Source organism: Dama dama, chromosome 15, assembly GCF_033118175.1.
Source record: "Dama dama isolate Ldn47 chromosome 15, ASM3311817v1, whole genome shotgun sequence".
Classification (NCBI taxonomy): Eukaryota; Metazoa; Chordata; class Mammalia; order Artiodactyla; family Cervidae; genus Dama; species Dama dama.
Window position 1 is genome coordinate 70,567,753 of NC_083695.1, and position 12,030 is coordinate 70,579,782.

At 50.0% G+C, this 12,030-nt stretch overlaps 1 protein-coding gene and 1 pseudogene across 2 annotated transcripts in view; one reads left to right on the forward strand and one right to left on the reverse strand.

Annotated features, from left to right (window-relative positions):
- Positions 1-1,179: 1,179 nt before the first annotated feature.
- Positions 1,180-2,137, reverse strand: LOC133070752 (large ribosomal subunit protein eL6-like; annotated as a pseudogene).
- Positions 2,138-3,165: 1,028 nt separating this feature from the next.
- NEURL1 (neuralized E3 ubiquitin protein ligase 1) overlaps positions 3,166-12,030 on the forward strand; it is a 73,273-nt gene continuing 64,408 nt past the window's right edge. Inside the window, exon 1 of one of the 2 annotated variants that reach the window (XM_061162538.1) lies at positions 3,166-3,331. In XM_061162538.1, the coding sequence (XP_061018521.1) occupies positions 3,247-3,331 (85 nt within the window). In that variant the 5' untranslated portion in view covers positions 3,166-3,246. Of the gene's footprint in view, positions 3,332-10,590; positions 10,721-12,030 lie in introns of those variants that run through there. The other variant, XM_061162540.1, reaches the window with a different exon arrangement.

The window sequence follows — 12,030 nt, forward strand, 5'->3', positions numbered from 1 at the left end:
GCTGGGGGCAGAAGAGGGGGCTATCTTTCCCTCCAGACCCCAGAGAGCAGCTGTCAAGGATATTTCTAGCTCGCCTGGAGTCCCAGACATTTAAGGATGTGATGCCTGCAATGGGGTGAGGGTAGAGGGCAGGAGAGGGAAAAAAGGGATGGTTCAGAGGCTTTCCTCCCACACCTCTTGGTGGAATTTGCCTGGGAGGCAGGGGGATTCGTCCATTTCACAAGTGGTGTTGGACAGTCTGTCATGTACCAGGCACTCTCTTGGAGACTGGTGACATCATGGTGAATGGAGTTGACCTGCTCACTCCACTCACCTTGGGGGGATGTAGACCATAAGCCAGGGGGGAAAGTCTACTTTCAAATTAATTCCAGAAGATAACACAGAGTAATGATATGGAGCGTAACTGAGAGTGGTGGGGGTCCTCTGGCTGGACTGGTCAGAGAAGGTCAAGAGGCGATACATGAACTGTGCCTGAATAATGAAGAGCTGTCATATGGAGACTTGAGGAAAGAACCACCCAGAAGAGGATGGATGAGATGCCTGAAGCCATCCTGTGTCCTTGTTGGATTCTGGATCAGAGTTGTTGAAGCCAGTCAGGGAGCTAGAGGTGACGGAAAAGGAAGGCAGATTCTCTCTCCCAGCAGCACCTTGGCTCATCTTCTAGCCCTGACCAGACAGGGAGAAGGATAGTACTGTAAACTACATGGGAAAATAATCTGAAAAAGAATGGACATATGTATATGTATAACTGAATCAGTTTGCTATACACTTGAAACTAACACAACATTGTAAATGAATTATACTAAAAAAAAAAAAAAAAAAAGAAAGAAAAGACAGGGAGAAGAAGATGCCCCCATGTCCAAGTAGGAGATGACTCCTTTTCCCTTCCTGCAGGTCCTAGTATCAGTGCTGAGCTTCAGGATGGATGAGTCATGTGAACAGGTGACTTGCTGAAGGCCCTTTCCTCCAGGAAGCTTTCTTTGACTGCTGCAAGTCACAGAGGCCCCCACCTCTTGGAACTGACAGAACCACTTAGCTCAGAGTTGGTGGTTCTCTGACAGTTTGTTCCTGAGATTTGTCCCTGAGGCTTGGCCCTCCATCCAGTCTTCTAGGCCCAGTCTGTGTTCATCTAAAGGCTCCCAAAGCCTTTTTGTGTCCAGTAACTGAACAGCCTGGGGTTCTTGTTCTGAGCCTTTGTCTCAGTGCCCCTTGGAGCTGACTGAAAACAAAAGGGTCAGGTGCTGGGTGGGATTCTTTCTTTTTTTTTTTTGAAATGGACAAGTTATTTAATTAGGATCTTTGTAAGAAGTTCAGAACACTACTTTGTGGGGATAAATTCCATTTGTGAGAGCAAACACAGAGCACAGGTAGCCCTGGAGCTGAGGGACAGCTTTGATTCTTTGCAGAATTTCTGAGTCCACAGCTCTCTGATCAACCTTGCGCTGCTCTGTGATCTCCTATTTCTCTCTGTGTCGAAGATCTCATCCTCCTGGTGTCTGGGTTTATACAGCTTCTTCTTGAAGTAAGCGTCAGTGAGATGTTCTGGGATTTTCACACCACTGATGTCGATTTTGGTGGAGGTGGCAATGACAAATTTCTGGTGTGTTCTACACAGAGGAACTCAATTGAGGGACAGAGGCCCAGTCACAGGTAACAAGCCACTGCCCAGATACTTCAGGAAAATGACCCTCTTTCCTCTGTGGTGCCCTGTGAGCATGATCAGAATAGTCCCGGGAGTGACGCCGCTGGCACGCAGCTTTCCCACATGCTTACTGAAGGGTTTTCTGCCCTGACTCAACAGCTTCTGAGGCACGTCTTCAGTAGGGTAATACCTAGGCATTTTGTGAAGTTTGACCACTCAGGTATCACCATTCTTGTCACCACCAACTGGTTTTGTGACAGTAGCAAGAACCCGAACCTTCTATTTTTTTTGACCTTTGATTTAGCTGCTGAATACTGTCTCTTGTACAAGGCCTTCCTGGAGTACATAGCTGATCGGAATATCTGCCAATTCCTCTGACCAGGACAGGGTTTCAGCTGCAGTGGAGCTTCCCCTTCTTAACCTTCTTCACCTTTTTAGCCTTGTCGCCAGCATCAGCCTTCTTGGTTTCAGGTTTTTTCTCCTTAGTATCTGGCTTCTCAGCATTTTCAACCGCCATCTTGCAAGATGGGAAAGAAGTGGGATTCTTGATCTCACTTCATTTATTCAGTCATCCATCCACTTAAATATATATATATATATATATATATATTTTTTTTTTTTTTCTTTTTCTGGAGCTTTTATTGTATGCCAGGCACTGTACCTGCTACTAGAGAAATCGGAAATGAGAGTTACTTCGTCCTGGGCCTGGTATCCAGGGAACTCGCCGTTCTTACTGTATGGTTTCTCTTGTTTTCAAGACCGAGCGCCACTGTTGATGAGGGGAATAAACCCAACCCAATCTCTGTCTGATATTTGACCCCTCTCTGCTCCCCCGCCAGGCCAGGAAGGGCTAGTGGCGGCCGGGAACGTCGCACGCCCAGCGCCACATCTGGCTGAGCGGGCGCGCGCGTGTCGCTAAGACGCTCATTCACCGGCGCAGCTGTCACCATAACAACCGGAGCGAGGGAATCCTGGCGACGGCTGGGGGCGGGGGCGGCGGTCGCGCGGGGACCCGGCGGGGGCGGGAGCGCGGCGTCGGGGGCGGGGGGAGACCCGCCACCGCGAGAGCGCCCAGCACACCCCGCGCTCCTCGGAGCCCCGCTCCATGTCGAGCCGCCGGCGGGAGGGCACCACGCACGTCGCCGCCTCGGTCGTCCCCGCGGGCGGGGACCCAGCCGGCCGCCGAGCCGCCGAGCCTCCGGGCAGGCCGAGGCGCTGAGCGCCCGAGAAGAGAGCCCTGACTCTATGGCCCCGGGGAAGCGTGCCGGAGCCACCAGCCGGAACCCGAGCGCCAGCGGGAGGAAGACGGGAGCCCCGGGCGCCGCCGGCCCCGGCCCAGGGGCGCGCCCGCCGCGAAAAATGGCAGGCAGGTAGCCGGCTCGCGCGAGGACCCCCCGCGGCGGGCAGGCCCCCCGCCTAGGACCGCGGAGCCCAGGCACAGGGCAGGAGAGGAGCGGCCCGCCCGCCCCCCGCCGCAGCCCCACCAGGGCCCTCCCCCGGCGGCGCGCGCGCCGACGCGCGCACACACTTGCACACCGTACCTCCGCTCCTGCCCAGCCTCGCCTGCTCCCTGCGAGTGCCGAACCCCACTGGGGCCGGATGCCATGGGTAACAACTTCTCCAGTATCCCCTCTCTGCCCCGAGGAAACCCGAGCCGGGCGCCGCGGGCCCACCCCCAAAACCTCAAAGGTAAGGCTCCGCCGGGCCAGGCTCAGCTGGCGGACTGGGGTGCAGGTGGAGGGGCAGGGAGAGGTGGAGAGGTGTGGTTGGGGAGGCCGGACAGGTGCCACCTGTTGTGCGTCTTTGGAGGCGGGAGATGCACCTCTGGCCATTGGGGGTGCGCTGGAGGTGGGGGGCTGCGGGTGATGATGGCGAAAATCAGGAAGGATGGCGTCCCGTGGGGTCTACGCAGTTCTCCCAGCTACACCAGAAACGTCACTGGAGTCCCCTCAGGCCACGGTGCAAGGCGAGCGCGCCGGGTGAGGAAGGGCATTTGCCCGGTGGATGGGGAAGTGTGGCAGGATGCTCAGGCCGGTCAGCTGTGCTTCCCAAGAGAAGTACCGCGGTCTCCTTTTTCATCTGCCCATGGCTGGAGAGGTGATGGCTGGAAGCACTAGTTGCCTTTCCGATTGGAGGGTCTTAAAAATACAGGGCTGAATAATAACAGCCTGGAAGAAGGGACCAGAGCTGGTGGCCTCTGGAGTCCTCTGAAGCTACTGACTTTTTGTGTCCACTGAATCAGCTTGGTTTCTGGTTCCCCAAAGGCTAGATTTCCAGTCAGAACTCTAGAAAGGATGAGCTGAGAGCCTTGAGACAGATCTCAAGGCCTTTGCCCTCTTAAATCCACTGACCTACTCAGCACCCTCAGGGAGGTGCCAGGCCCTGTTCTTAGCTTTACCTCTTCAGTGCTGTCTCTGACCTTTTGAAGACTCACCTGGGCCTTCCCAGGCCCTCAGAGCCTGCTGATTCCCTTCAGAAAGCTCCTTTTCTATCATCCTGAAAACCAGCCAGCACTGACTGGGCATTCGGATGACTAAGACTCAGAAAGGGAAGCTCTTGGGCAAGTTTACAAAGAACTTTGACAAATACCTTTTCAAATGAGCAAGGGAACTGCTCTGCATAGTGCTCAGAGCTTGTCATACCCATTTCACAGTTGAGGAGAACCAATGCTTGTTTCAGGATCCCAAAGCCAGAGGGGCAGAGCTAGACTATAGACTTGTATCTTCTGTCGTAGAATGCTATCCTCTCTTTTGCTGGACAGTCAACCTTCAGAACTGGGGGAGAGAAGAGACAGGACCACCATCCTGCATCCTAACTCCGACACTTTGAAAACCACCTCTCACTCACCTTGGGCACATCAATGGGTTTGTTGTGTCTTTCTGAAAATTAATATGGAGGAACATGTCAAACCCTTTTAAAATATCATTTTCATTGGCCTTGTGATTCTGCCTGCAGAATCGATCCTGAAGAAATGGAGATGAAGGCAAATACTTGTACATGAGCCTAGGATGCTATGACAGTTTGTTTGCACTAGAAAACAATCTAAATGCCTTGTAATCATGGTGAATCCTCTTGGTGGAGTATTCAATTCAGTTCAGTTCAGTCGCTCAGTCGTGTCCGACTCTTTGCGACCCGGTGGTGGAGTATTATGCAACCTTTAAAATAGTATTTTTGAAGAGCATTTGATCACTTGGGAAAACGCTCACAGCAGCATGATGACAGTTGTAAGAAGCAGTGGCAAAGCTGTATAAATAGTAGAGCCCAATTTTGTTAAAATGTTATGGATGCCCCTCCCGCACGGAAATCAAGGAACCTTGGAAAGAAAGTTTCCAAAAGGTTAACCATGGTTTCCTCTGGGTAATGAGATCATATTAGAGTTTTTCTTTTCTTTTTAATATTCTGCTCTTTTCTAAAGTTTCTACAATAAGCAAATATTGATTTTAATAATCAGAAATAAGCTGTAAGTATTGCGGGCAAGTGTTATTTTTAATCATCAGAAATAAGCTGTAAGTATTGCATGTATGATGACTTGTTGAGCATTGAAAACAGATTCCTAATGATGGTGGAACCTGTGTTTGTCATCCAGTTCAATGTTGTCTCTTACAAGGGAGAGAAATGAGGGGAAGGGAGAATGATTTGCCCATTTATTCAGTGGGTCAGTCAAGAGAAGGTGGCAAATTCAGGCTGAGTCCTTCAATGGCAGGAGTTAGCTGGGGGTCAGTGAGCTGACTTGGTGCTGGGATGCACATCAATTACCCTGAGAAGGCTGTGTTCTATCCATGACCCTAGGGAAGCCCAGAGAAGGCGTCCATAATTGCACCCCTTTTAACCTACAGTTTGGGGTTGTAGGGATGTGAAGTCTCTGGGACTGGAGTCTTTGACAAGGGAGGGAGTGGGCAGGAGAGGATCTGAGACCCTCCTGTATCCCTGCTCCCACCCTAGCCTCCTCCTCTGCCTGACTCCCCACCTGTCTGGCCTGAAAAAATCACATTGTGCTGCCTCCCTGATTTATAGGGATCAGTTCTTATTCAGTGGGAGTAAATGGGGGAGAAATTCTCCCCACCCCAGCAGTCTCCCTCGCCTGTCCATTTCCCTTCTGGCTTGGTTTTCCAGGATCCATTCTCCCCTGTCCCTAACCACACACCTACAGGAGGGGCCGTGAGAATTTTGGTTTTGCGCCTTCTGAGCCTGAGATGAAGGATTAGAACATGCCATGAAGGCTGACTGTGGGTTCCTTCCGTCCTTCGTCTAGGGTCTCCTGATTCGGCTTCTCAGCCTGACTTTTCCCCATCCTAAGAGAACCATCAATTTTATTCTGTGATTGTTTTAATGTTCACTCCAAGTTCCTTTCTAACTATATAAGCATTTACCTAGGGGTCTTCTCTGATACATCAACGGTCATCCAGAATGCCACCCCCATTTTATTGGTATGACCTTGATACTGGCTGTGATTCTAAGACTGTCCACCCCAAATTCTGCTTTGTACTCACCCAGAATTTCAACTCTGCTTCTTATCAGTGTCCATTCAGAAATTTACTGGGGGCAGGGATCTCTCGATTGTTTTTTCTCCTTCCATAATTGCCATCTATTGATTTCTCACCATTTTAATTAAAACAACTGGAAATAACCTGGAATAATAGGGATTCTGGGACTCATTAGAGATCTAAGGTTGGTCTGGCTGTCAGGCTGATATGAAATGAAGCTCTTCCATCACCTGTCAGTGGTAGACTTTGGTCTTCTTCTTGAAGATACCCTGACCTCACTCCACTGCTGGTGATTCACACTGGGGTCTGAACAGTGTTGGTCTAGGAGTGTCCAGGGGAGAGGTCCAAGGTATAGATCCAGGATAAGGACCAACAGACAGTTATGAAGAGCTGGTTATGTGCCTGGGTCAGGGGTGAGGGCTTGTGACATCTCTGGACATTCACAGAGTGAAGATCTACTTGATAAGGTGGGGCTGAGGGAAGGGGTGGCATCAAATACTTGTTTGGATTGTTGAAATCCCAGATATGCATGGGCAGAGGTCAGAAATGGGGAATCAGGGAAGAATTTGAGTTGGACATGGAAGGAACTGTAGAAATTGGATAGATGGCAAGGGGTGCAGTGGGAGTCCTAGATATGGACAGGAGGGTAGGGCAAGGGGCATGCAGCAAAGGCTTGGGGCAGGATGAGTAAATGTGTGTAGATATTCTCAGTGATGGGCCCAGGGTGACTGGAGTAGGGGGTTCATGCTTCATGGAGGCAGATATAGAGAACAGAGATCTTCATCCTTCCCTATCTCTTTCTGAGTGCCTGCCTACTTGGTGCTTGGTACTGGGGGAAAGGTAACTAGGAAAGCCTTCAGGGAGGCTTTCCGCCAACTCAGTCCGCAGTGGTCACCCATAGATGGGGATTGGAAAGGCCACCTCCTGTCATTTTTTTTAAATTGTGGTAAAATTCCCATAACATAAAATTCACCATTTTAACATTTTAAATTAAGTGGCATTTAGTACATTCACACTATTGTACAGCCACCCCTCTATATAGTTCCAGAACATTTTCATCACCCCAGAAGGGAAGCCTGTGCCCGTGAAGCAGTCACCCCTCATCACTCCCTCCTCTGAATCCCCAGCACCCACTAGTCTCCTTTCTGTCTTTATGCATTTGCCCACACTGGACATTTCCCTTAGATGCACTCATAGTACATTTGTCCTTTTGTGTCTGGCTCCTTTCACTTAGCATAATGTTTTCAAGGTTCATCCATGTCGTAACGTGTACCTTCTTCCCTTTTTGTGGCTGAATAACATTCCATTGTGTAGATTTGCCGCATATTGTTTACGCACTTCCCAGCTGATGGCCATTTAGATTGTTCCACCTTTTGGTTATTGTGAATTTTGTGCTGTGAAGATTTGTGTTTAAGTTTTTGTTTGAACACCTGTTTTTGGTTTTTTTGGGTCTGTACCATGGAGTGAGCCTTCCATCTTTTCAAAGCTGATGCTTTTGAATTGGACATTTGACAAAGTCACTGGTTGTGACAGATGCAGGGGGATCATCCCCCTCCGGCTTTGGCTGGGAGTTGCACCCACCAGACACCTGTTGTCTTCAGAATCTCTTTTCTGTGGTGGCCGAGGCTCCCGGCAGGCAGAGGGAGGAGCATCTAAGGTTGGCCCAAGGAGCTTTGACTCTTTGAGGTGGACCAGAGTGAGCTATAGGAACTTGTCTGTCAGACTCTCAACCTCCTCACTGCTCTGGGGTGGGGTTGGGGGGTGCATTTGCCTAGGACAAGGTCCTAGCCATTTTTCAGCCTTCACAGTCTTGCTGGTACTTCCCCCCTCTGGGTCCCCAGCCCAGGTATTGCAGTAGCTGAGCCCTCTGCCTCTCATTCCTCCTTTGATGCTGCCAGAGGGATCCTCCTAAAAGTATTCCTTTCATCTTGCCCCTCTCCTATCAATAGTATTCAGGGTCATGACCCAGACTGCCATAATCAGAAATTCAAGGCCTCCATTCTTTGGCCAACCCACAGATATTCCCACAGCCCTTGTCTGGGCTCCTCACTTGGCTGTCATGACACTTGCAGGTTAGGTTAGCTCATCTGTCTGCCCCCGAGCCTTGCAGCAGACAGATTTGGCATGGTGAAGGGGTGGGAGCTGGTGGCCTCCTCTGCTACGCCAAGACTTCAGAGAGCTGAGTTGAGACAGCCCCCATGTTGAACCTGGAGCATCTGTCCTGCACATCCTGTTGGATTTTGATTTAGTCTGACCTTTGAATCCTGTATTGTTAACCATAACAGTAACATTTGTAAGAGCCACCATGTGTTGGGTGGTTACTGCGTGCCTACTGCTTCCATGTAGATTCCATGTACTTCCTTGCTCCTAGTGCTTCCTAGCTCCTGAGTGGGGAGCTATCATTGTCACCATTTTATAGATGTCCCCATCTCTTTCCCAAGAGAAGCTCAGAGAAGTTAAATAGCTAATCCCAGACCGCACAGTTTGTAACTGATGGAGCTGGGATTCAAACCCACGTCTTTCTGACTTTAGAGTTCACTCTTGCGACCACTATACATTTTGCCACCGTAGAATTCACTCTTGGTGGGCCCTGTCTCCATTGTATTAGAGAAACTGGAGAGCAGTCTTCCGGCCTCTGGACAGGGCCCCAGAAGAGGGAAAGAGAGTACCATGGGGTTCTTGATGCTCCTTTCCAGCCCCCGACCCCACCCCTTCCACCTCCTCTGCAGAGATTTTAGCCTTGTAGACCCATCAGCCAGTCATTGGACACTTTGAAGGGAACTTTCTGTTCCTTTGGGCCAGTGTTTCTCAAAGTGAGGTTTTTCTCCCGCCTGCATCAGCATCAGCTGAAAACATGTCTTAAATGCAGGTTCCCAGCCCCCAGGCCAGACCAACTATCTCAGAATACCTTGGTGATAGAGCCCCCAAACCTGCATATTTAACAGGAGCCCTAGGTCATTCTGATATACCTCAGAGTCTGAGAACTGTCAAGGCTGTGGGGCCTCAGAACAGACCCATTCTGATATTCTTGGAGTTGGTGAAATCAGGCTTCCCAGAGGAGTGGAGCCGGAAGTTGGATGGTGATTTGGAATGGACATTCACGGGCATCTTGGTGAGGGCATGGAGGCAAAGGCACAGAAGCAGGAAAATACAAGGTGCTGGCAGAGACAATGAGCAGTCCTTCCCATCTGGGATGTGAGACCCACACTGGGGAGATGAATAGGTCAATCTTTGAAGATAGACTGAGGCCAGATCTTACAGGGTCTCGGAGGCCAGAATGAGTTTGGGTTGATCCTGTCGGCAGTAGGAGCTATGGGTGGCTTTTGAGTAGATGAATGTCATGATTTCCTTTAAACTGCAGCGTTAGCAGAGAAGAGGGGAGGAGCAAATGAAGCATCTTGAGCTGCTGGGAGGTTAATGGAGCTAAAGGGCTTCTGTCCTAGGCCAAGCGGAAAGGGCTGGGTGGGACAGCCAAGCTGACGGCCTCATCTAGGCTTCCCATGGGTGAATCTGGAAGCATTTCTCACCAATGGCTATGGCCAGGAGGGCTCTTATTCATCAGAAGAAAAAAAGGATTTTTAAGAAGTGTGAGCCCTGATGCTTGGCACTATGCTGGGTGCATTCTTGTATGTTAATTCAGTAAGTGGAAAGTAGGTATTATTATTCCTATTTTATAAGCGAGAAAACTGAGACTCATGTTTTCTAAGAGTGCTGTCCAGAATAGGAAATGGCAGAATTGGGATTTTTATCTAGAACACCAAAGTCCATGAGGGAGAAAATTAGCCTTGAGGGGAATTTCTGCATATTGGGACTTTCTTCTCCCTGAGCCTCTGGGATGACAAGCGTCTAGTTCTAAGATGTGTACACTGAGGTCCAGGCTTTGGCTGTAAATCAGAGCCAAAGGTGGTGGTGGTCTGGGCACTACCAGGGCAATAACAGAGGAGGAAGAGGCGGGAGGAAGGAGGACAGGAGCGGGGCACTGCCCAGGGCATGCTAGGGCTGCTTCCACCTGGGTGCACCAGCTGCCTAGGCCCATTTCCTGTTGGTCTGTGACTCTCTCGCTCCTGGTCCTGCACACCCAGGGGCTGGAAGCCGGGGGGCTGCTCCTCAGTGAGCTGGTTGCTTTGGCAACCCTGGGCAGGATGCGAGTGATCTCCTTGGTAACGCCTGGGAAAACTGCCTGCAGGGCTGGAGGGAAGTGGACTGGCCAGTGGTCAGGCTGGGTGGCACAGGCAGAGCTGGGCCAGGCCGCTGAGACTCCAGGCCAGTGGGGAGGGTCTGGCGTATGGCAGCCTGTTGGCCATTCCCCAGCAAGCCAGAGTTCAGAGCCCTGGGGGCCTGAAGGTCTCCCTGGTGAGACCAGAGGCACTAATGGGCCAGCCCAGGAAGTGGGAGGAGATGGTGGTGAGGGCAGGAAGTGAGGAGAATATAGCTTCTGGATGACAGAGCCAGCTACAGGGTTTATTAAAAGATGTTTATCAGAGGTCATTACGCGGATCCTGCTGCTTTAGGAAATGAGCAGGTGCTGATGTCTGTGGGGCAGGGTGGAGAGAGAAGCCGGGCTCGGAGAAGAGGAAGAGTCACCGGAAGGCAGGTGGGAGGCTTTGGCTTTCTCTCCTCTCTAGCTGCGGGTCTGGGGGTAGGCAGGGCTCTGCGCTGGGCTTCCGGAACTGAAGTTCTCCCAGGGTGAGAGTTGGGGTTCCAAGGATACTCTGATGGGAAGGGCTCATTCTGTTGTTTAAGAAACACAGACTAAGCATCAGTGATGAGGCAGCTGTTCTCCTAGGCTTGAGGATATGGTAGAACACAAGAAGATGAGGGCTCGCTGCCATGGAGCTCCCCTTCCAGTCTGGGAGTTAGCTCAGAACAAGAACGGCAAATGAACAAATGAATCAGACTATGATAGCAATTACTCACATGTTATGTGCCAGAGACTCTGCTAAGATGTTTACACCTATTATCCCCTTTAACGTTTAAAACAGCCATATGAAGTAAGTCTGATTATTATCCCCATTTATAGATGCGTAGATGGGATTCCCTGGTGGCTCAGACAATAAAGAATCCCCCTGCAGTGCGGGAGACCTGGGTTCGATCCCTGGGTTGGGAAGATCCCCTGGAGGAGGGCATGGCAACCCACTCTAGTATTCTTGCCTGGAGAATCCTCAAGGACAGAGGAGCCTGGCAGGCTACAGTCCACGGACTTGCAAAGAGTCTAACACAACTGAGCGACTAAGCACAGCACATAGATGCATAAACTGAGGCTCAGAAAGGTTAAGTAACTTGCCTAAGCTCACATGGCTGGTATGAGGTGGAGATGGGATTCTAGCTAAGATCTCTCTGACTTGAGCCCTACAACTCTAAAAAAAAAAAAAACAAAAAACACCCCACAGCTTTTCATTTAAAACAGTTTTAGATTTACAGAATTATTGCAAAATAGTAGAGTTTGCACATAGTCCATGTCCAGTTTCCTTCATTATTAACATCTTATATTAGTATGGGACATTTGTGACATTAATGAACCAATATTGAAAATGGTTCTTCACTGATGTCTATACTTTACTCTGATTTCTTCAGTTTCCCTCCGTGTTCTTTTTCTGTACCAGGCTCCCATCCAAGATGCCACATTATATTTTTAGCTTCAACATATTATATATACAGTTGTGTTTTCTTAGGCTCCTCTTGGTTGTGACAGTTTCTCATATGTTTCTTGTTTTGGATGACCTTGACAGTTTTGAGGAGTGTTGGTTAGATATTTTGTGGACTGTCCTTTCACTGGGATTTGTCTGATATTCTCATGATTAGACTATGGTTATAGGTTTTGGAGAGAAAGACCATAGCAGTGAGGTCCCATTTTAGTTGCATCATATGAGCAGTACATGACTCATCACTGTGGCCGTGGACCTT